The sequence below is a fragment of the Hypanus sabinus genome, chromosome 7, assembly GCF_030144855.1.
Source record: "Hypanus sabinus isolate sHypSab1 chromosome 7, sHypSab1.hap1, whole genome shotgun sequence".
Taxonomy (NCBI): Eukaryota; Metazoa; Chordata; class Chondrichthyes; order Myliobatiformes; family Dasyatidae; genus Hypanus; species Hypanus sabinus.
The window spans coordinates 108058306-108082445 of record NC_082712.1 but is presented as its reverse complement, the minus strand read 5'-3'; the positions used below and the strand labels follow the sequence as shown (position 1 = coordinate 108082445).

General features: G+C 41.6%; 1 protein-coding gene across 5 annotated transcripts in view; it reads right to left on the bottom strand.

Annotated features, from left to right (window-relative positions):
* The window catches only part of madd (MAP-kinase activating death domain), a 248446-nt gene that overhangs the window by 9448 nt on the left and 214858 nt on the right, over positions 1-24140 (bottom strand). For all 5 annotated transcript variants that reach the window (XM_059975345.1, XM_059975346.1, XM_059975347.1 and 2 more), the window contains 5 exons: positions 23800-23907; positions 23284-23448; positions 22980-23052; positions 19310-19416; positions 7414-7483 (listed from right to left, as the gene is read on the bottom strand). In XM_059975345.1, coding sequence (XP_059831328.1) covers positions 7414-7483; positions 19310-19416; positions 22980-23052; positions 23284-23448; positions 23800-23907 — 523 coding nt within the window. The remainder of the gene's footprint in view (positions 1-7413; positions 7484-19309; positions 19417-22979; positions 23053-23283; positions 23449-23799; positions 23908-24140) is intronic.

The following is a 24140-nucleotide window of genomic DNA, read 5'->3' as shown; positions in this document are numbered from 1 at the left end:
AGGGAGGGGGAGCAAGGGGGTTAGGGAAGGTGTGAGTGGGTGATGGGGAGGGGTGATGGGAGGGACGGAGTGAGTGAGCGAGTGCTGGAGGGAGAGAGGGAGGGAGTGTCGGGGGAGGGTGGGGTGAGGCCGTGGGAGCGGGGGGGGTGGGGGAACATGGAGTTCTTTGCAGACAATGATACACTGGGTTCAGTATTCAGGGAATGACTGGGTGCACTGCAGACAATGGTACCCTAAGTAACAGTAGAGTGCTTGCACAGGGCTTCAATGCTGTTTTACCCAGGGCAAGGTTGTGTACAGGAATAAAACAGTGCTTTGTGTATTATAAACAGGGGTACATTTGAGTCTGAGGCATTGTGTTCAGTGTTCATTCATGTATACACAAAGATGCATTGATGCTCACTGCTGTGCATAAAGATGTCACTTTGTTCGGTGTTGCATACATACAGAGTTTACTCAGTGGGATTCCGCAGTGTGTAGAGGGTTCAGAGAAACACTGGAGTTCGGTGCTCAGTATATGTAGCAAGGTTTAAAGCACGTAAACAGAAGCTGTGTTTACTGGAAACACTGATGGTTCAATGCCATCTAGAAAAGTAGATGAGGCACAGTGCTATGAACATATAGGTTGAGAAATGTATACATGATACAAAGTGCTGTGCTTACAAAGAATAACCAGCAATCAGTACTGGTTACAGCTGCTGTGTGTAGGTTCTGTGTACTTGGATCTGGGGATTGGCGATCTGCATTATGGATTGCACCATGCTTAGTTAGTGATAAGCAAGGTGAGGGAATTCAATGCTATGTAAACATAGTACAATTGTGATTTGTGTTTGGGGATTCTCAGAGGCAACTCCATTGCTTGTGCTGAGACAGGGATACTAACATTCATTGCTGTGTTAATGCTGTATAATCTAGGGTTCAGTGCTCACCATGCAAGATGAATTCAAGTGTTCACAGCTGCAGAGTTTATTCTAGCAGTTTTCTGTAAGAGCAGTGTGTCCTGCTGGTAGAGTGTTTTGGATTCAGCTAAAGGAGCCATGTTCAATTTAGGAGAGTTGTGTCAGCCAATCAGAGTGGTGGAATTGAGAGAAGGTTCTAGAGAGCGCTGGGTGGACAGAGACTGCTGACAGACAGTTGTCGGGTTCATGGAATTTTGGTGGGAGACGCAGAGGGGAGAGGATCAGGGAAGAAATCTGGACGAGGGAAGACCATAGTGCAAGGAATTCTTCATGAGATAAAGGAGTCCATGAAGGGGAAGGTCTATCTGTGATTGGTGATGAAAATACAGTGCCGTGAGTAAAGCGGTGTACCCAACCACCACAGACGTGACATGACACTGGTTTAATTGTAACTTTTTAAATTGTAATTGTTTAATTGTAATTTTTTTCCTTTATTTTTCCCGTTAACTGTTTGATAAAGCTGAAACTGATAAATATCAGTATCTTTATACTTTTATGCTGGTGTATGATCTGTTTTTTTTTTGGCGACTGATATAGTGTGCAGTCAGTACTTACACAGCATTCGATCAAATTGAGATTCCTTTAATCAAAATTTCCAATGTTCCTGTTTGGTTGAACCCTAATTCATACCACCCTACACATATATTGTTTATGAAACGTGGCTTTTTCACTACTGAGTCATGTGGCTGTTAGCAGATGAGCCAAAATTGTGAGAGTTTTACATATGGAGGAGTGTTGTTTGGGTTTTCGGATGCTGTGTGAATGCTGTTTAAAGACTGATTAACTTTTGAACAATTGTCTTTAAAGTTTGGCCTACCTAACACTCATTTCGTTAGATATCTCCAAATTAGACATTTTACCAACCCTTTAATACCAAACTTTCCTGAGGTACCTGTTAAAAATGTTATGGATTTGTTTCTTTGCATGAATCCATTGGGTAAAGGTTTAATTTCTACTATTCGAGATATGTTAACGATGAGCCCCCCTTGACAAAATTAAAACTGCCTGGGAGCATGATTTAAATTTTTCTTTATCTGACAAGGTTTGGGATTCAATTCTCAGGTCAGTTAATTCAACTTCTCTATGTGCCACTGCCTTTTACAGGTCAAGGTGGTACACAGGGCTCATATGTCTAAAACTAAATTATTGCGGTTCTATCCTGATATTAGTTCCTGTTGCGATAAGTGTAAAAGGGGCAAGGCGTCTTTTATTCATATGTATTGGGCTTGTCCTAACTTGGAGAAATTCTGGAGAGATTTTTTTAAAACTTTATCTCATATACTTAATTGCTACTTGGAACCTAACCCTCTGATTGCTCTTTTCAGCACTTTGGGAGAAGTTGACCCACATCTGACTCCGGCTCAGCGTCGTACATTGTCTTTCACCTCTCATTCGGCCAGACGTGCAGTCCTTCTTAGATGGAGACATGCTGCCCCACCAACTCATGCTCAATGGCTCAGATACGTTATGCCATTATGAACCTTGAAAAGATTCATTATTCACTTCTTAATTTGGACATAAAGCTCCAAAAGGTGTGGGGACCTTTTCTTGAATATTTTCATAATTCCTGTTAAGATTAAGGGTGCACCTCTCCCTTTTTTTTCTTTTGCATTTAAATCCCTTACTTCCAGCTTCTTACGGTTAAGATTTATGTTTTTTTTTTAAATGTGTTAACATATTATAGATTAGGTAATAGGCAATAAACCTTTTTATAAATACAGCTCTGTGGTGATATAGTTCTGATTGCTTTGGCAGTCAGAGTGAAGGATAATCCTAAGAGCTTCTACAGGTATGTTAAGAGCAAAAGGATAGTAAGGGATAAAATTGGTCCTCTTGAAGATCAGAGTGGTCAGCTATGTATGGAACCAAAAGAAATGGGAGAGATATTAAATGGGTTTTTTTTGCATTTGTATTTACTAAGGAAACTGGAATGGAGTCTATGGAAACAAGGTAAACAAGTAGTAAGGTCATGGAACTTAAACAGATTAAAGAAGAGGAGGTGCTTGACGTCTTGAGGCAAATCAGAGTAGATAAATCCCCCGGACCGGACAGGGTATTCCCTCGGACCTTGAAGGAGACTAGTGTTGAAATTGCAGGGGCTCTGGCAGAAATATTTAAAATGTCAATATCCACGGGTCAGGTGCCAGAGGATTGGAGGATAGCTCATGTAGTTCTGTTGTTTAAAAAAGGCTCAAAAAGCAAGCCAGGAAATTATAGGCCGATAAGTTTGCCATCGGTAGTAGGTAAATTATTGGAAGGAATACTAAGAGATAGAATCGACAAGTATTTCGATAGACAGGGACTTATTAGAAAAAGTCAGCATGGCTTTGTGTGTGGTAGGTCATGTTTAACCAATCTGTTAGAGTTTTTCAAGGAAGTTACCAGGAAAGTGGATGAAGGAAAGGCAGTGGATGTTGTCTACATGGACTTCAGTAAGGCCTTTGACAAGGTCCCGCATGGAAAGTTAGTTAGGAAGATTCAGTCGCTAGGTATACATGGAGAGGCAGTAAATTGGATTAGACATTGGCTCAGTGGAAGAAGTCAGACAGTGGTAGTGGAGGATTGCTACACTGAGTGGAGGTCTGTGACTAGTGGTGTGCCACAGGGATCAGTGCTGGGTCCATTGTTATTTGTCATCTATATCAATGATCTGGATGATAATGTGACAAATTGGATCAGCAAATTTGCTGATGATACAAAGATTGGAGGTGTAGTGGACGGTGAGGAAGGTTTTCAAAGCTTGCAAAGGGATTTGGACCAGTTGGAGGAATGGGCTGAAAAATGGCAGATGGAGTTTAATGCTGGACAAGTGTGAGGTATTGCACTTCGGAAGGTCAAACCAAAGTAGAACATACAAAGTAAATGGTAGGACACTGAGGAGTGCAGTAGAACAGAGGGATCTGGGAGTACAGATACATAATTCCTTAAAAGTGGCTTCACAAGTAGATAGGGTTGTAAAGAAAGCTTTTGGTACATTGGCCTTTATAAATCAAAGTACTGAGTATAAGAGTTGGAATGTAATGGTGAGGTTGTATAAGACATTGGTGAGACCGAATTTGGAGTATTGTGTGCAGTTTTGGTCACCTAATTACAGGAAGGATATTAATAAGGTTGAAAGAGTGCAGAGAGGGTTTACAAGGATGTTGCCGGGACTTGAGAAACTGAGTTACAGAGAAAGGTTGAATAGGTTAGGACTTTATTCCCTGGAGTGTAGGAGAATGAGGGGTGATTTGATAGAGGTGTATAAAATTATGATGGATATAGATAGAGTGAATGCAAGCAGGCTTTTTCCACTGAGGCCAGGGGAGAAAAAAATCAGAGGTCATGGGTTAAGGGTGAAGGGGGAAAAGTTTAAAGGGAACATTAGTGGGGGCTTCTTCACGCAGATAGTGGTGGGAGTGTGGAATGAGCTGCCAGATGAAGTAGTTAATGCGGGCTCACTTTTGACATTTAAGAAAAACTTGGACAGGTATATGGATGAGAGGGGTTTGAGATATGGCCCTGGTGCAGGTCAGTGGGACTAGGCAGAAAAATGGTTCGGCACAGCCAAGAAGGGCCTGTTTCTGTGCTGTAATGTTCTATGGTTCTATGATTAACTTTTTTATATATCGTAAGGTTGGCTTGGAGTTGGGTAGTGGGAGGGTGGTGTGGTAACTAACTTTATACAATTTTACTATGGGTGCTTTTCTTCATTGTTATGAACTGTGCTTTTGATATGTTTGTTTTGCACTGTATGAACCTCTTAACTTTTTTTTGTTTTGTCGCATTGTAGAACCCCATAAAAAAAAAATTTAAAAATAAATAAATAAATAAAGACTGATTAAGTGGTTTGTGTGTTTAAGTCAGTGTTCTAGTGTTTAAACTAGCATCAGGGTAAGTGATTACTGTATTTTATTATGGATGTGATTTAAGTTTGGTGTGATAATGTTTGTGGTCAGAGCAGGGTGGATATTTGAAGGTCCAACGAACTGCTACTTCGTGTGCTGAGTTCCATAAAAGTATTGGGGAAAGTTATGCTGGTTGAACAGCATTTTGACCATCGGCTGGTAAGGGTATTGTGTTAATTCAGACTAGCAGTGCTGTGACTGAAGTTGCGTCACCCAATACATTAAGAGAACCTGGAGAGGTGGGACTGTAGGCAGTCCGTATTTTTACGGAAAGGGAGAAATACAGCCCAGGATGAAAACCTTAAGACAAGTTGCTTGTAGCTAGGGGCGAGGACTTTGAAGACAAGTTCTCATTTCTGTCAAGTGAGGGAAAGGAGCTGGCTGATGTTAAAGGTCTAATGGGTCCCTTGGCAATTAATGGAAATTCTGAGCTGGTTTTGGCAATGACATCACTGGTAGATAAATGCCAGAGTGCACCGGCGGACAGCCAGTTATCGTAGGCTTAGAATGTTTTCTGAGATTTTCACACACATTCCACATTTTCAGTCTAGAGAGACAGCTGCATTGCTTGTGCCATCAAGGGCTATTGAACTGGCTGAGATAAATCAGTTAAGGATGGGGCAAGTTGTGATTGCTTTAAGCATTCAAATGTCTCAAGATGTGTCCCTTCCCTCGTTTGTTGAGCTGATCAGAGAAGTGAGAAGATACAATGGAGGAGTGGGAAGCCTCCACCAGTAGGGCAAAGTCCTCAGCAGTAGTCTTTGTTGCTGAAGCGAAAAACCTGAAAGCCAAGGTATCTTGGTTGATGGTAGCTAGTACTGCCACCAAGCGTGACAAGCCTGATAGGAAATCGGACCCACTGAAGACCAAAACTTAAGAGTATTGTGTTCAATTCCAGTCACCTCATTATAGGAAGGATGTGGAAGCTATGGAGAGGGTGCAGAGGAGATTTACCAGGATGTTTCCTGAATTGGAGAACAAGTCATATGAAGCAAGGTATGAACGGGGTTCACTGCCACAGACTCAAGTGTGCACTGGGCGACAGTTACAAATGAACCACTGCCCAGTAAACCTTCTTCAGTTTATGCCAGCATTATCTGCATGCAGATCTATGAACTTTAGAATTCCAGCATCTGCTAAGTGTTGGAAATACACAACATCTCAAATAAGAGTTTTGGAAAGAACAGTTAACATTTTAGGTTCTGATCAAGAGTCATAGATCCGAAATGTTAACTCTGTTTCATTCTCCACAGATGTTGTCTGTCCTGCCGAGTATTTCATGGCCTTTGATATTTGAATCCTTTGACTAGCAGAAATCCATTAATACAAGCCTAATTTATTTTATTCTGATGATTCTGTACCGCACTTATCTAAAGGTCCTGATATCCTTTCTTGCGCTGTCCTGAAGTGTACGACCTAATTCCACATACCACCTAACCAGCATCTAAAACTGGATTTTCTCCCTTACAGTGACCTTTTTCCAATGCCAGACTGGTACAATTATGATTTGCTTCTCCCTTGTTACCTGAATGGAAGACGACCTGAAAATGTACTTAAGTACACATGTACATACATTACACAGGCTGAAAAACGTACCTTAAAAGTTGAGTATGTGACACATGCCTGATTTGATAAGAACTAGTTAGTAAAATGAATTGGTTAATCCAATATTGGTCTGGGCACTCCTCACTCCAGTAACTAAAGATGGCAGTTAACTGAGCTTTGGATGCATATACAAGCCCATACAACCATGTACACAAGGGTACAACCATGTACACAAAGATACACATACACTCTGCATGTTTCTCTCACACACTCAAGAGTTTCCACTTATTCCCTCAGTTTTGGCCATGACACCAAGAATGAAGAACTCCATTTCTCTTCTTGAGGAAAAGGTAGTAGTACCCACCTGCCAACAATACATAGACAACATGGGATAAATGCAGCACTGTGTTTTCACTGTGTCTACCTCACGCAGATAACATTAGACATTGTAACACTCATCTCCATGATAATACCACAAATCACTAAGTCAAAGCTTGACAGAAGACTTCCAGAAGAAAGAACACTGAGGTACACTGTGTGAAGCTGGACTAATGAGCAAAAAGGGGTGTTTGTTTTATGCAAACAATACATTACTGCTAGGTGAATACTCTATATTTTTCTTGCTTTTAATTCTGAACATCTTCTAGTAGTTTCTCTATTTGAACCTGGGGAAACCCAAACCAGAGGTACTTTTTGGGAAGATCCGTCATCACTGAAGTTGTTGTCTGTTGCAATGATGAAGTCGATACTCATCAGAACCATCAAGAGGATGCTAACCAGTGCAACTGCTAGTCAGACAGACCACCCACTCACCCCGTGTCGATCTCAATGAGAAATCTCCAAATATCTTCAAGAGTCTGAGCGCAAACTTCCCACAGCACCTGAAAAAGTCCATCCCTCTTGGCTGCAGACTGCACACCTCTCCATGCTTGCGCCCACCCTTCTGAAGGAGTGTCTCCGTCACTGTCATGTTTGAATGATGCTTGTACCTGGCATACAGCCAATATTAAACATTTAATTACCAAATTCTTCCAGGACAAAGACTCCTTTGATTGTATTGCACTTTTTTATGTGACTCAGTTCAATGAAAACCTGCAAATAAACAAAAAGGAAAGGCCATTAGCCAAGCTGGTAACCAAAATTCAGGAATAATGTATTTATATATAAATTAAAATGTTTAATGTCACAGCAAATCTAGCAGAGCATGTAACAAATAAAGATACAAATCCCACAATCTGCTGCCACAAAGCAAAACTAAAAGAATGAGAAATTATCGCTAAGAAGCAAAGACAGCAGTAGACTGGTACCTTCCACTCCTTGCAGGAGGAGAAAGCATGGAAGAGAAATGGTCGGAATTAATATTGGGTATGACTAGGAGACACTCATCCACACACTACACTCCCCGACTTCCCTTCCTGTTGTGCCAGGCACAGAGAAACAATAATACCAAGGCAAAATTGCCTACAAAGACATACCGACTCCCCTCACATTACTGTATATGTAGTCCTGACAACTGGGCATACACTGTACGTGTGAATATACATTTCTACCTCTTCACAGGGAAGGTATATACAACATTCCCAAAACATCACACTTAACCTATAACATTTAACAGATATAAATGTAGAAAGACACTACATATCACTGTTGCTCCTCCTACCTCTGTCAGACAATACCTGAGTTCATTATTTGGCCCATTAAACTATGCTGCTTTCTCTTCACACATAATCCATCAGGCTTAACATACCTTTTAATAACCATCCTAAGTCTAATCACTTTTTCTTGCTAATTTTTTGTATGCATCCATCCAGAGAAGGTACTTGAAATGCTAGTAGGACATAAATCACTTGACCTGCTTGGGATGTACCCACTCTTCACAAGGAAAGTAAGAAAGGAAATTAGTAGAAGCCTGGCAACAATCTTCTGTAGATTCAAGAGTGGTGCATGGAAAACTGCAAATCTTAACCTTTACTCAAAAATTATTGTAGGGATAAACTAAGCAACGACGGACTGGTCAGTTTAATGTCAGTGTTAGGGGCAATGTTAGAAACACTAAGAACTCACAAACAACTAACACATGTGAATTGATTACAGATACCAGTATGGAATTAATAAATGCAAATTGTGTCTTACAATTTGGGAGTTTTGTGATGAAGCAACAAAGAAACAAGGGAAATGTACCTAATATGGACTTACAAAAGGCCTTTGATGATATGCCACAGAATAGGCATGTTAACAAGGTTGAAGGTTATGGGAGGGGCATTAACAGCCTAGTTAAAAATGTGTTGAGTAGAAAGAATCAGTACAATAGCCGAAGTTTTTTTGGAAAGGAGAGAAAGGTATAGTGGAATCAGGCTACATCCACACTAGAACGGATAATTTTGAAAACGCCGGTTTTGCATAAAAATGATAGGCGTCCACACTATGTGTTTTTGAAAATATCTCTATCCACATTGAAATGGAGATTTTCGCGATTCTCCTCCTACTGGGCATACGCAGGACACATCCACTGAAAACAAGCGACATGTTTGGTGTCGAATCTCGCTGTAAAAGTGCGCGTTTGTGTATTTACAGACTAGAAAAACTTACAACAATGGACAGCTGTTGGCTCTCGCACAGGAGAACTTAAAAGTAAAAAAACAAATACTGGAGCGTTCAGAGGCAACCGACAGGGAGTTCACGGGCAGATTGACCCGGCTGACGATGAACATTGAAAAACTGACTAACTCTGTTGCATTAATAAAGCACCTTGTTAAATGCATGAATGTTTTAATGTCTGCATCAATATTATCTTGTATTTCCAAACAAAGTTACATTAGGCTGTTACACATTTATTGTCAGAGAAGTACTTGCATAAATAGGTAAACCACCTTCATACGAGCAAGGACAGAAAACAGGGCAAAGTGATTATACTTATTTATTCAGTAAGTTATGAGTCAAGGTATTTGGTGAGTACATTTCTAACTCTGCTGGCTTCAGTCTCGTTGCCCTCTGTTCTGAAATTGTTAGGTTGCGTTCAATAAAACAATGAAATAGCGCACTGCCGTCTGATAGCGTTTTCAGAAGTCTCCGGTTACCCCGTCCACACTGATCTGCCCGAGCATCGTTTTCGAAAATACCCACCCTGGAAAGCGTTTCTGAAAAGCTCCGGTTTCGGGGTACAAAAACGCTGTTTTAGTGTGGACGAGAGGTAAAAACGAAGGGAAAAAGCTTCGGTTATGGATTTATCTGGTGTAGTGTGGACGCAGCCTCAGTAGCATATATATTGCTTCCTTTGTATATACCTATGTCTTGGACTGGGGTGTTTAGGGCACAATAGTCACGTTTGTAAATGACAAAAGGAAGTGAATGAGTTGTGAAGAGGATATTAATCACACAGAAAGACTGGTGAAATAGATGAACAGGTGAAAGATAAAATTTAATGCTGGAAGTACAAAGTGGTTGGAAGTATGGCAGTAAGAAAGAAGAGGCTAAGAGTATACTCATAGTTCACTGAAAGAGCAGGGCAAGTTGAGAAAGTAGTTAAGAAAGCAAACAGAATCCTGAGCTCCGCATATAGAAGTAGAGGAGTATATGAGGAAATAAGCCATAATGAACCTTCATAAAACACTAGCTCAGCCACAGCTGACGTATCGTCTTCATTTCTTGGCACCACATTTCAGGAAAGATGTGAGGCTCTGGAGAGAATGTAGTAAAAATTTAGAATCAGAGTCAGAAGTATGCAGTACTGTAACATCCCAAAGCATCTATGCTAACCATAATGACTGACTCTATTAACCTCACTTGCTTCCCTTAATTCCACATCACTACTTTGCAACACACACAAAATGCTGGTGGAATGCAGCAGGCCAGGCAGCATCTATAGGGAGAAGCACTGTTGGACGAAGGGTCTTGGCCCGAAACGTCGAAAGCGCTTCTCCCTATAGACACTGCCTGGCCTGCTGCGTTCCACCAGCATTTTGTGTGTGTTGCTTGAATTTCCAGCATCTGCAGATTTTCTCGTGTTCACTACTTTGCATTACACATTCAAATACCTATCCAGATGCCTATTAAATGTCACTTCTGCCTCCACCACCACTTCTGGCAGCTCATTCCAGATACCAAGCACTCTGTGCAGAAAAACTTATGCTCAGATCCCCTTTAAATCTCCTTCTCACCTTAAACCTTTGCCCTATGGTTTTAGACTACAGTTGCCTATCACCACAATAGGCCTACAGTGGATGCAATCTCACTGGCTCACCACTTGGCCTTGGATCACCTGGACAATGGCAATAACTAATTTCAACGGATGCTGCCCGACCTGCTGAGTTCATCCAGCTTGTTTGTATGTGTTGATTTCACCACAGCATCTGCAGTGTACTTTGTGTTTACAATTACTAAGTCAGCCTGCTGTTTATTGACTGCATACAGCACCATCAATGCCTCAGTACTAATCAACATGCCCCAAAACCTGGGCCTCTGTACCTTCTTCTGCAACTGGATCCTTGACTTCCTTATCAGGACACGACAATCAGTATAGATCGGAAGTAACATTGCCTCCTTGCTAACAAACAATGCTGGCATACCTCAAGGGTGTGTCCTTAGCCCACTGCTCTACTCCATCAACACTCACAGCTCAAACTCCATCTATAAATTTGCCGATGACACGGCTACTGTTGGCAGAATTTTAGATGGTAATGCGGAGGCATATAAGGAAGATCAGTTGGTTGAGTAGTGTCATAACAACTTTGCACCCAACATCAGCAAGACAAAGGAACTGACTGTGGACTTGAGGCAGGGCAAGTTGATGGAACACACACCAGCCCTCATCGAAGAATCAGCAGTTTCAAATTCCTGGGTGTCAACATCTCTAAGGATCTTTCTTGGGCCCAACATATTCATGCAATTACAAAGAATGTATGATAGCAGTAATCTTTCATTAGGAGTTTTGAGGTGATTTGGTATGTCAACAAAGGCTCTCGTAAATACAGATGAGTTGTGGATAGCATTCTAACTGGTTGCATCACCGCGAGGTACGGAGGGGCCACTAGACAGGATCGGAAAAAGCTGCAGGAAGTTGAAAACTCAGCCAGCTCCATCATGGGTACCAGCCTCCCCAGTGTCCTGGACATCTTCAAAAGGCCATGACTCAAAAAAGTGGCAGGCATCATTAAAGGACCCCATCATCCAGCACATGTCTATTTCTTATGGCTACCCTTAAGGTGATGCTACTGGAGCCCGAAGACACACAACTCAGCTCCTTTCCCACTACCATCAGATTTCTAAATGGATAATGAACCCCTTTTCACTACCTATTTTTTCCCTTTTTTGCTCTACTTAAATTTAATTGTTTATTTATATATTATTTCTTACTGTAATTTATTATGTATTGCAATGTAATGCTGCTGCAATACATTTCACAACATATGCCAGTGATAGTAAACACGATTCTGGGAAAAGACCGGGTATCTAGTCCAAGTATCTCATCATTTTATAGATCTCTATCATGTCACTTCTCTATCTCCTTTGCTCCAAAGAAAACAGACACAACCCACCCATTTCCCTTGTTAACTTAAGCCCTCTACTCCAGGCAACATACTTCTGAAATTTCTCTGCATCCTCTCTATCTTAATCACATCTTTCTTTTACTCTGGTAATCAGAACCATAGCCAATCTTTCATGTGAAGCCTAACCAATGTTTCGACATCTCTTTTACTCAATGCCTCAACCAAAGAAGGCTAGCATACCAAGGCATGTGTTCTTCACTATCCTGCCTATCTATGATGCCACTTCCAGAGAACCAAGTATGTAACCCGAAGTCCCTTTTTAACCACTCCCCAAGGCCCTGCATTTCATTGTGTATATTTTTTCATTAATTGATTTCCCAAAATACATCACTTCACAATAGTCTAAATTAAATTCCAACTACCACTCTTTTGCCCACTTTCCCAATTTATTAGCATTCTTTTGTAATTTTGACATGCTTCCTCACAATTTTGGTTTTACTTGCAAACTTAGTTATCAAGTCAGCTACATTCTTATCCAAATTATTAATATATATGACAACAACAAAGGGTTCAGCTCACCTTTGGTTAGGCTTTCAATAGGAGAAACAACTCTCCACTATGATACTTTGTCTCCTGTCACAAAGTCTATTTTGTATCTAATTGGCTAGCTCACCTGCATCCCATATGGTCTACCCTTCTGGACTAGCTACCATCCGGATGTTGTCAAAGGCCTTGATAAAGTTCACATAGACAAAACCTACTAACTTAGCCTTGTCAATCCTCTTCAAAATTTGTGGGTCATGATATCCCATACACAAAGCCATTCTGACTATTCCAAACAAGTCCTTGCTTTTCCAAATGCAAATCAATCTACATTTCCCCTCCAATAATTTTTCCATCACTGATGAAAGGCTCACTAGGCTATAGCTCCCTGGATATTAGTATCCTCCAACATCTCATCTGTGGTCAACTAAGTTACACAAATCAAAGCCAGGGTCCAAGCAACCTCCTCCCCTGCTTCCCATAACATCCTCAGATACACCTTTATGCACTTCAGGACTTTCTCCTTTGTGAAATCCTGGAGCCCATCAACATTACAGCTCCCTCTCCTGTTGATTCCATGCCATTCTCTTTGATAAAAACAGGTGAATTTTTTTCTATTTCATTATTTTCTTAGAGACAGACCATTCAATAGGCCCTTCCAGACCTTTGAGCCACGCCACCAGCAACCACTGGTTTAGCCCTGGTCTAATCATAGGACAATTTACAATGACCAATTAACCTACTAATGGGCATGTCTTTGGACTGTGTGAGGAAACCAGAACACATTCCATGGGAAGGACATACAAACTCCTTATGGAGGACGTCAGGAATGAACTGTTAATGAATTGTTAATAGCATTTCCATAGCCATACACTACCGTGGTCCCCATTAGACCTTTAGATCTTGCCCATTTCTTGTGGTTCCAGACAGATTACAATGTTGATCTTTAAAAGGGACATACTCTTTCCCAGCTACCCTTTTAGGATTCTCCTTTACCTTTCTGACCTCCTGATTTCCCTCAGGTGGACTCCAACATCCCAGTCTCTTTTAGGGATCCCAGCTGCCTTTCCCTTCATCTTTACTTGTCCAGAACCTCAATGTCCCTTGCCAATCATAGTTTCTTAATCCTGTCAGCTTTTCCCTTCCCTTTCCTAACTCACATATGAAAGCTTCCCACTTGCCAAATGTCCCTGTATCTGTAAACAGCCTCTCCTGATCAAGTTTTCAGAATTCCTGTCTGATACCAAGCCGACCTCCAGAACAGGCTAAACATTTGAAGCATGAGTCCATTCAGCTTTGCCATTCAGGTAATGGGATCCCACACATTAGACCATTACCCAGGACAGAGAAATGACATGAATTGCAGATCAGCCTGAAATAGCAAGCCATGGCAAGTGTTTCTCAAAGACACGATTTGCTGCAAACCATTCCCAAATACAGACTAGGGTGCAACCTGACCACTTAGCCTGGATCATCAATCTCACCCTGACACTCACTGGTGACTGCCTAGACCCATCACATAACTCACTTTTTAGACCCTTTTGGCAGGCCACATCCAGAGAACACTGGCCGCATCTGTCATGGTACAACTCATTGCTTACACCCACTAGTTTGTAACTCAATGGCCAGAAAACATATACAGTTGCACAAATACAAATACCCTTATTGCACTGAAAGTAACCATTGCCCAAAGAGATGGAGCTAACCAATCCCACAATCAAATTACACCCCTTGTAGTCCTAACACATACAATTGCATATCTCTGGGATAATTAAACTAAAAGGCTGATAAGGTTCCACAATATCAACATCCTCAATGGTGGAGGAGCCTAGCATACAAGTGCCAAAGGATGAAATGCTGAAACCCTTCTCCTCAAATTCTCACTCCCACTGTTGTTTAGGTCAATGTATTTTCTAAAGAGCAGACACCATTTACACTGTGGTGCTGAAGATGAGCTCTCCAGAACTAGCCCCAGTTTGTCAGATTGCCACTACAGTTACAACAGGAGTACCTGGAGATTTGCCCAGGGGTTTCCTGTTCATAAGCAAGACAAATACAACAAATCAGTCTACTCTCAAGCACCATTCACAGCTTTATCAAGTAGCACTCACTCAACAATCAGCTGCTGAATGATGGTTGGTTTTGTTTTCAGGATCGCTCAGCCATGGAGCCCAGTGATGACTCGATCCAAGCATGGGCAAGAAGGTGGGAATTCCAGTGGCAAGGCTAGGGCAATTCAGCATTTGAATGTCGCAAGAAGGAGTGCAGATAAAATGTGAACCAAGTGAACCCTAACCCTAATCAATGTGAACCAAGAGAAAAGCTTCCTCGTGGTGTACAGGAAGATGACTGTGGCATCTTGGTTAGTCACCTCAGCCCATCCCCAGGTCTTTCCTTCTTCAGCTGCTTCATCAATGATCATCAATGATGTTTGTTGAGTGTTTACAATCTTCAGTTCTATTCACTTCTCAGAAAATTAAATAGAATTTCCTTGCCTGAAGCTACCCAAATGGAGCAGGGCGCAAATGCATAAGTAAAGTAGACCACATTCAATCATGCACTGATATGTGACAACTTTAGAGTTCCATAAGTGCCAGTCAATGACAAGCTACATGAAGATCGAGTCAAACTATCACCTTTTGACATATAACTGAATTACCATTGCACGGTCCTACCCTCCCATCAATATCCTAAAACTTAAGTAGACCAGGCATGTAATATAGTGGCTACAAGGGAGTAAATGGCTTCTTTTCCAAATGGCAGGCAGTGACTAATAGGGTAATTTAGGGTTCAGTGGTTGGGCCACAACTTTTCAAGATGCATATTAATGATTTGCATGAAGGAATTACATGTGAAACTGCCAAGTTTTCTGATGACTCAAAGCTAAGGGTAGGGGTCAGCTGAGATAGTTGGTGGAGATTTGGATAGGCTGAGTTGATTTACATGTCAGATACAATGCAATGTAGATGACTGTGAGACTATCCACTTCGGCTGTATAAACAGGGAAGCAGATCATCTTAACAGTAAGAGATTAGAAAAGAAGAAAGTGTAACAAGAAGGTGTAGGAGGGCATAAATAAGGCATAAGGCATTCTTCCTTTCAAAGCTAGAATATTTGAAATACAGTAGCAGAGATGCCTCACTGCAATTGAACGGGACTTTGCTAAGACCACACCTGTGTGCAGTCTTGAGCTCCTTAACTGAGGAAGGATGGCTTTACTATGAAAGACAGTGACAGTTCATTGATTCCTAGAACAACAATACAAGGAGAGATTGGGATGATTAAGTTTAGTTAGATTCAGGAAATACAGGAGGCAAAAAAATCTGAAATCCTTATGGAACTGGACGGATTAGCTGCAGGGAAGGTGTTGAGGGGTGTAAGATTTAGGACTGGGCCATTTTGGACTAAGTTGAGACAAACTGCAAATGCCGGGCCCAAACATCGACCCATGGAGCATCCTATCAGTCACACCAGAGGAAGATCCATTTATTCCTATTGTCTGTCATGACCAATTCTCTGCTCATATTAGTGTATTCCTCTAACTTCCTGAGCCTTTTTAACAGCACTTTCCAAATCCGGCATCTCTCTCACAGAAGACAATGGATACAAGATCCTCGCCAGATCAGGGACCACCCTGACGTGAATAAATTGGCATTGTTTGTTCACCACATGGTCAACACCCTGGAGCACCCTCTCCAACAACATTGTGGAGTACTTTCACCATGCAGTGGCAGCTCATCACCATTACTCCATAGAAAATTAATGCCGACCATTAAATATTACCATCTCCATTGATCTATCCAAAGTCCCCTGCCTATAGGCACACCACACAGTCCACTGGTCCTATAACATCCACTCTCCCACACGCATATACACAACACACACGCATATACATACACACACACACACACACAAAGCACAATGCTTACCATGAAACCTGCCATGACAGTTGACTGATGTCATCCCACATTCTAAAAAGATATTAAGGTCAGTAGGTCAGTTGGCTGCTGTAACTTGCCTCTAAGTGTGTTGGTGAATGGTAGAATCTGAAGGGAGCTGATATCAGTACTGGGAGAGGGAAACATGATGAAGGTGAGATTGGTGGAAATGGGTGGTTGATGGTTGGCAGTGACTTGGTGAGCCAAAGAGCTTTTTCCTGTTCTGTATCCATGACGACACTCACAGCCCTCCCAAATCTGATAACTCCTCTGCACCCCCAAACCTGCTGCAAACTCCACATACCCAACCCGCCACTCCTGCGGCCACCACTCCATCTATGCCTGCCAGTCAATGCCATTCTCTTCACCTCCCCAACTGCTTCACTCCTGTCCCCACAGGATTAATTCTATGCTCTACTTCACATCTGCCCACCCAACACAATCCTGCTTCGTCCCCAACCTCAGCTCACACCACAGATGTGAGAGTTTCACCAGGGACACCAGTTTCACCAGGCTGGGAATCTGGCAGGATGGGTTGAGCATGGCTTGAGGGCCCAGTGGGGGTAAGGAGTTGTGCAAGATGATGACATGAAGAGAGGGGCAGTAATGAAGAAATGCAAGGGAGGAGAGACAGTGAATGGGAGGAACCCCTCTGAAGGGTGACTCTGAGCTGAAATCATGTTGCTTCCTCAATCTACTTTGTTTTTGCACTATTTTAATCTATTTAATATATAAACTCCTATTATTTACTTATTTCTATATTATCATGCATCATGTTGTACTGTTGCTGCTCAGTTAACAAATTTCATGACAACTGATGGTGATAATAAACCTGATCCTGTAAGCTGCAGGCCCTTATGGTGTCTCACCTGGTATTTTAAGGCACTGTATGGATCAGCTAGCACCCGTCTTCACTGAGATATTTAACAAATATGCAGGGTTCCGGGCTGCTTTAAAGTTGCTACAATTGTTCTACTTTCCAGGAAAAGTAACATCACTGGACTCACTGATTATAGCCTAGTCCCTCTGACTTCAGTAGTTCTGAAAACCTTTGAACGTCTAACCTTGGCCTACCTTAAGTCCATTACTGATCCTCTTCTTGACCTGCTACAATTTGCTTACAGAGCAAATCACTCAGTCATGCCTTTGTTATATTCTCCAACAGTTGGGACTCCCCAACACTTACGTGAGGATCTTGTTTGTGGATTTCAGCACCACCTTCAACATTATTGTTCTAGAGTTGCTCCTCAACAAGCTAACCCAGCTAGCCTTACCCTACAGCATCTGTCAATTTCCTGACAGGAAAGAAGCAGTATGCAAGGTTTGGCTGCTATTTGTCTAATCCAATGTTAATAAGCATAGGCTCTCGCCAGGGCTATGTTCTTTCACCCCTCCTGTTCTCAACTTTATACAAATGACAGTACCTCCACAGACAAAGCCATTAAATTCCTAAAATTTGTAGATGACAGGACTGTAGTTGGTCCCATCTCTAAAAGAATGTGACCTGCTATCAAAGAGGTAGACAGTCTTGCAGCACGGTGTGCTCGTAGTTCAATGCTATTAAGACAGTGTAAATGAGGATTGACCTGCCAACAACCCCCTTAGAAATTAATGGTCAGGCTGTGTGTGGTTGAGTCAGTCAGATTCCTGGGGACCACCATTGCCAATATATTGAGGTAGGACAAGCAGGTTACACTTCTCACTAGGAAAGCCCAGCAGATGGTTCTTCCTACCCCAGCTTAGGAAATTTAACATCTCAGGGCTTATCCTGATGTATTTTTACTCAGCCATCATTGAGGGTGTTGTGACCACCACTGTCACCATTTGCTTTCCCCTCACCTCCTCCCTCTCCAAGTGCAGGTTGCAGCAAGTGGTCCACTCAATGGAGACCGTTGGCTGTCAGGTACCGACACTAAAAGACCTGTTCATCGCAGAACAAAGTAAAGAGCTGAGAAAATTACTGCAGACTCCATCCACCATAACGTCACCTATTCAACAAATTGCCTTCAGAGAGACACTACAAGCTCATCACCATCAGGACTACACATCATCTCTGAAGCTTCTTTCCTGTAATTATATTTGCTTCTCAACAAAACTCACTCAGGTGTAAAACCCGAACAGTCCCTGCACAACATTGTTAAATGGTCTTTCCTGATCTCCTTGTTCTGCTGCTAATTATTGAGTCTGTTCATATATTGATTATTGACATTTGCGCATCTGACTGTTCTGCTAATTGCTGATTGCTCATGGCTGTTTGCATTATTGTTGGTTGCTATTGTGTTGTCTGTTATGGTATTGTCCTGTGTTTTTGTGCTGAACTGCAATTCTGGTGTGTTTTATGTATTGTAATAAAGTGATTCTGATTTGAACTCATTTACATTGATATCTTAGATGCCTGCAAAGTGAACCCAGTAAGTGACAAGGGTGCAAGTGGCAGAACTCTTCCAACAGTGGGCTTCTTCTCTCAAGCCCAATCCTCATCAGAAGGAAGCTGGATCAGTGCTCAGCAGAATCAGAGGAAGCTGAAAGAAGCCATGATCAGAAGTTTGATGGAAATCTTGCAGTTAATTCCCAAGGCGTTTCAAAGATTGAAGAACAAAATTACATGTTTAAAAAGAAACTTACCCCTTTGCCAATCTAAAGTCTGCAAAAAAAACAATCAAAACAACAAAGCGCAGTGAACTAACTCTAGACAAGTCGAGGTCACGGGGTATCTCACTGATGAATCAGAAGGTCACACACACACACGCGCACACACGCACAGAACACAGCACTGCATCCCTCAAGATCAAAATCCCTCTGTCCATACAGCAACAGAAACAAACAAAAAAGGGAACACCGAGCAAATAAAACAGATCAAGGACACAGACACACGCTCAGGTGCCCAGATGAAGCCTTAAGCTGGTATCACTTCCCACACCGGCATTACCCACTGTAGCAAAAGCCCCTACCTGGCTCTGCATGAACTTCAAATTGATCCCTTCCAGGGTCACCTGCAGCAGTCCTCCATCTCCAGTCTTCATATCCTGAACTGGGAACTCACCTCCAAGCTCAGGACCTAAAATGAAACATCCAAAGGTAATGGTGAAAAGCACAGCTGGAGCACTTGATGCAAAATCAAAGCTAATCGACACAATGCCTTTCAGAACCTCAGGACAGGGAAAAGAAAATCAGTTAAGTACCTTGAAGTATAATTGCTATCATAATGTAGAGATGACAGCAAGATCCTACAAGTAGAGATATCATCACTACACCATCAGAACAGATTAACTAATGGCTGCATTTCATTTTTATTACCCTCAAGCCCCTCCCCTGTACCATCTCAGTACCTTGAACTACATCAGAACTGCAAAAAGTTTAGACAATTCTGTGAAGTCAAGGAGCATGAAATAAGGAGCCATTTTGGTAAGGTAACATCTCACTGTAACAACTAAGTTCAAGGGTTTGCTTGAGAAGGATAAAGCCAAACCACAAGTCAAGGATGTAAATTTAATGACTGGTAGAACTACTTAGGCACAGTGGCAGTATTAGAGATGAGTATGGGAGCTCAAAGAACTTTGTAGAAGATAAGAGCAGCCCATATCCAAAGTGGAATAATGTTCCATGCAACAAGAACTCTCAGAATTTCTGGAAATCTCTACAGATATATTGTGGAGAGCATTCTAACTGGTTGTATCACCATCTGATATGGAGTGTCATGCACAGGATCAGTAAAAGCTGCAGAAAGTTGTAAACCCAGGCAGCTCCATCAGGGACACTAGCTTCCACACCATTCAGGAGACCTTCAAAAGGCAATGCCCTCAAAAAGGTGGCATCCATCATTAAGGACCCCCATCACCCAGGACATGCCTTCTTCTCATTCCTACCATCAAGTTGGTGGTACAGGAGTCTGAAGACACAGACTCAAGATTTCAGAACAGTTTCTTCCACCCCACCATCAGATTTCTGAATGGACAATGAACCTATGAACACTACCTCAGACAGGTGGAAAGGAAAACAGTTAAACATTTCAGGTTTTTGACTCTCTTTCAGAATACAGACCACTGAGGCAATCAGGGTATTGAGGGCAATAGTTCCAAAAGTGGGTGATATCACACTCCCTCAGGGTGGTAGGAGATTTTAAAGGAGGTAATAAAGATTAAGGGAGCGATGGGGGCATGCTCAATAGCAAGAAGAGCAGCTGAGAGATTACAGGCTTAATTTAAGAAATGAATTGCTTATTATAAGCATTTGATCTTCAGTGCCTCATGATTAATTACAAATGATCACTTTATCACCTCATCTCTTGTTAACCCACTGTTTTCTTAGACTATGCTTAAAGTTTATTATAGTTTTTGAAAAGCAATATAACACTTCTGTATTTGGCATATCATGAGAAATCTGGGCTGAAGAAATTGTGCTGTTTCCAGGCCTGGTGCATACACTATTGTCATTCACTACTGTAGTACAGTGTTAGCTAGTACAATTCCCATACTCTATCACTCTGACCCAATTCCTGTAAATTAGGATATGGCATTCAATGGGGTAAAGGTCAGAATCTGCCATTTCAAATGGTTTTGGTTGCATTTCTCTAACCTATGGTTCAACCAAGATATCACTGCCCCACTTTATGTACCTTTAGGCAGAGAATCAGGTTTTGCCTGAACTATGATGATGTTATAACTTTCTCCTTTATTGATCACAGTGCTTGAAGTTGGATTTAAACAATAGGTGATTGACAATGGTCGTTAATCCATAACTAAAATGGCAAAAGCAGACTAAAGGAAAAAGAAACGTAGACAGTATTGTGTGGAGTATCTTAAATATGGATTCATACCAGCACCAAGCAACCATCAGCAGCCAACTTGCCTGTTGTATGAAAAAGGTTTTTCAAATATAGCAATGAAATCACCCAGGCTCATTGAACATTTGAAGAGAATACACTCTGATAAAGCAAACACAAAAAGGGCTGTAGTCACTTTATGAAAACTTTCAGAAACAGAAATAATTTTAAAACATGTTTGCCAGCACTTCAAAACAAAGCAGTGATCGTTTGTGTCCTTCATACATTTCATTGCTCATTGCTAAATCTGGAAGGCCCCATACAATCAGAGAAGAACTGATTCTTCCAGCAGTAAGGGAGATTCTGAGTATGGTTTTACCAGACCAAATAGTTAAAGTGAATCTGCTCAGCAACAACTCTGATCAAAGACGTATAGGTGAAATGTCTGAGAATATGGAAGACATATTATGTAACATTCTGAGGACAACAGAATTTGCTCTGCAATTGGACGAGTCAACCTTGCCAGGCAACAAAACTTTGCTTCTTGGTTATGATTGCTTCATAAAAGATGAAAGCATGGTTCAAGGGTTGTTATTTGTAAAGGGAATAGTAAAAGATATGAAGAGGGAGTCAATATTTCTGATTGATAAGTTATTTCTCCAAAGGTAAAGACATTTTTGCTTGTGCAACAGATGGGGCACCATCAATGAAAGGATACCACTGTGAGGTTATTACCTTTGTGAAAAAAAGCTGTACATTCACTCTGCAATTCACAGAGATCTTGTCACAAAAAAACCTGTGATCAGCTGCACAAATCATTAAATACTACTATCACAGCAGTAAATAAAATTGTCCCATGTGTCAATTCTTAACTAATTATTGAGAATAATGAACAGTATGAATGCTTGCTCTTGCTCACAGACAGTTCTCAAAAGGAAACTGCCTTAGATGCTCTCATGCATTTTTTGAAACTGTGATACAATTCTTAGAAGGTCTGAATGCTTCATTCAGTAATCGACTCAAGAATATTAGGCATGAGATTGCTTATTTCTCAGAATGATTCACAAAATTTAATGACATCAAACTTCCATTGCAAGGAAATGATGTGAATCTTATCAAAGTCAAATCAATTGTCTTCACATTTCAGTCCAGGTTAATCCTGTTGAAGTGCAGTATGAGCCATCATGACCTTTTCCAATTTCCCAGCCTCTTTGAGTCAGAAGAGAGAGAAAGAACACAAGATGATGATTTTCATGTATATACAGTGCCTAACTAGATAAACTGTATAAAGACATGTCAGAGATTTCAGGATCTTCTCTTGATCCAAATTCCAGATTGGGAAATAAATCCAAAAGGAACTTGCAGATATCAGGAGACTGTTTCCTCTGAGTGGAAAGTCCAGAATTAGCAAGCAAATTGTCAGGATAAGGGGTCAGTATCACAACCAAGACAAAAAAAAAATTCTTTAATATTCTGAGTTTCTGGAATTCTCTATCTCAGGACGTTATCTCAGTCATTGAGCATGAGGCATAGATTCAATTATCAAATTTAAATGAGAGAGCAGGCTTAATGAGCTGGCAGGTTAACTACTACTGCTTCTGAAGTTCCGAAGGGCTGGATGTATGGCTCATTCTCTGTGCTATATCCCTTTTGGAATGCAATTGCATTTAAATATTACATCAATATATTTGTGACAACATTCACACATGGACTCACAGTAACCACATTACCGTCCTTTGATTTATTTGGACACATCCCAAGGGTGCAACCAACCCAAGTCTGATTGTGTTTATACACTGATGTGCAGCTGTTCATACTTTTGTTGTTTGCTTGGCAATTATTCTGATATCCTACTATACCTGGTTTGATGCTCTGCTGCCGTGCTGCTGCACGCTCCATGCTGTCCTTCACACAGTAGTACAACTCTCGACACTGTCAGAGAACAAATGCAATAAGATTTCAGATGTCCTCGTCTGGAGCGGTGGAAGGAAATTCAGGGAGGATCAAGGGCAATAAGCAGCAGCCAGGGGTGCAAGGAGGTGGAAAGGGCAATGGAGGGAGATAATCAAGCACAGTGATGTCTGTATAAAAGAAAGCACGAGTGGCAGATAGAGCAGGTGCTCCGGAAATGTACACTAATCCAGGAACTGCCTTTCCCAGTACCTTCTTGGTGTAGAACTTGTTGAGTTGTGTTTCCTGCCCATTACGTCTCCACAGACATAGGACCTTGGTTTTGGGACAGTACGTCATGTTGATGAGTTTCTCATACCACCATCTCTCATAGACTGTCCCGATATTACTACGGAGCACAATGCAGTCATCGCATACCTACAGTCAAACAGAATAACTCCCATCAATTCCGGCCAAGGGCCAGGTAACATATCTACAACTGTGGTGCAACAGTCCCAACATGCAAATAGAGTCTATTAACCAGACTGGACTACAGAGCACTGCCAGAAATTAGAGTGGCTGCTGAGAAATGCAGACCATGGAGATTTGCAGATGCTGTTTAGTGGGGACAGGGCTGACAGCTCCACAAAGGAACACTAATCCTTGACCATATTTCCAAATGGGCTAATGCAGGAAAATTGTCAAGGAACAAGTGGCCCTTAGCTCTTCACTGACATAGGAAGGCATTTATCCACCTCTACAGGTCACAGTAACTTGATCACTCCATACCTCCATGAAGAAGATTTCACCATTGGTGTCGGTTCCAGCATGCACCACAAAGGTCTGCTTCTTGATGTGACGACTGCCACAGGGACGGATGTGGAGACTGCGGCTCTCCTGTCAACCAAACAAATGGTCATTAAAAAGACTCACTGACTAGACACAACAGTCAGTGTGTAAAGTAACTAATCCTTGGCTTCTGCTCCCAACACCATGTTAGTTTTGCCTAGATCGCACTTAGTTGTCAGGGCTATCTGATGTGATCCCAGTACAAATGTGAACTGGACTCCAAACCCTGGCGCTCATCCTTGCTGACAATACTTTCCCTGCTCTGAGCAGTGATCTGTTTC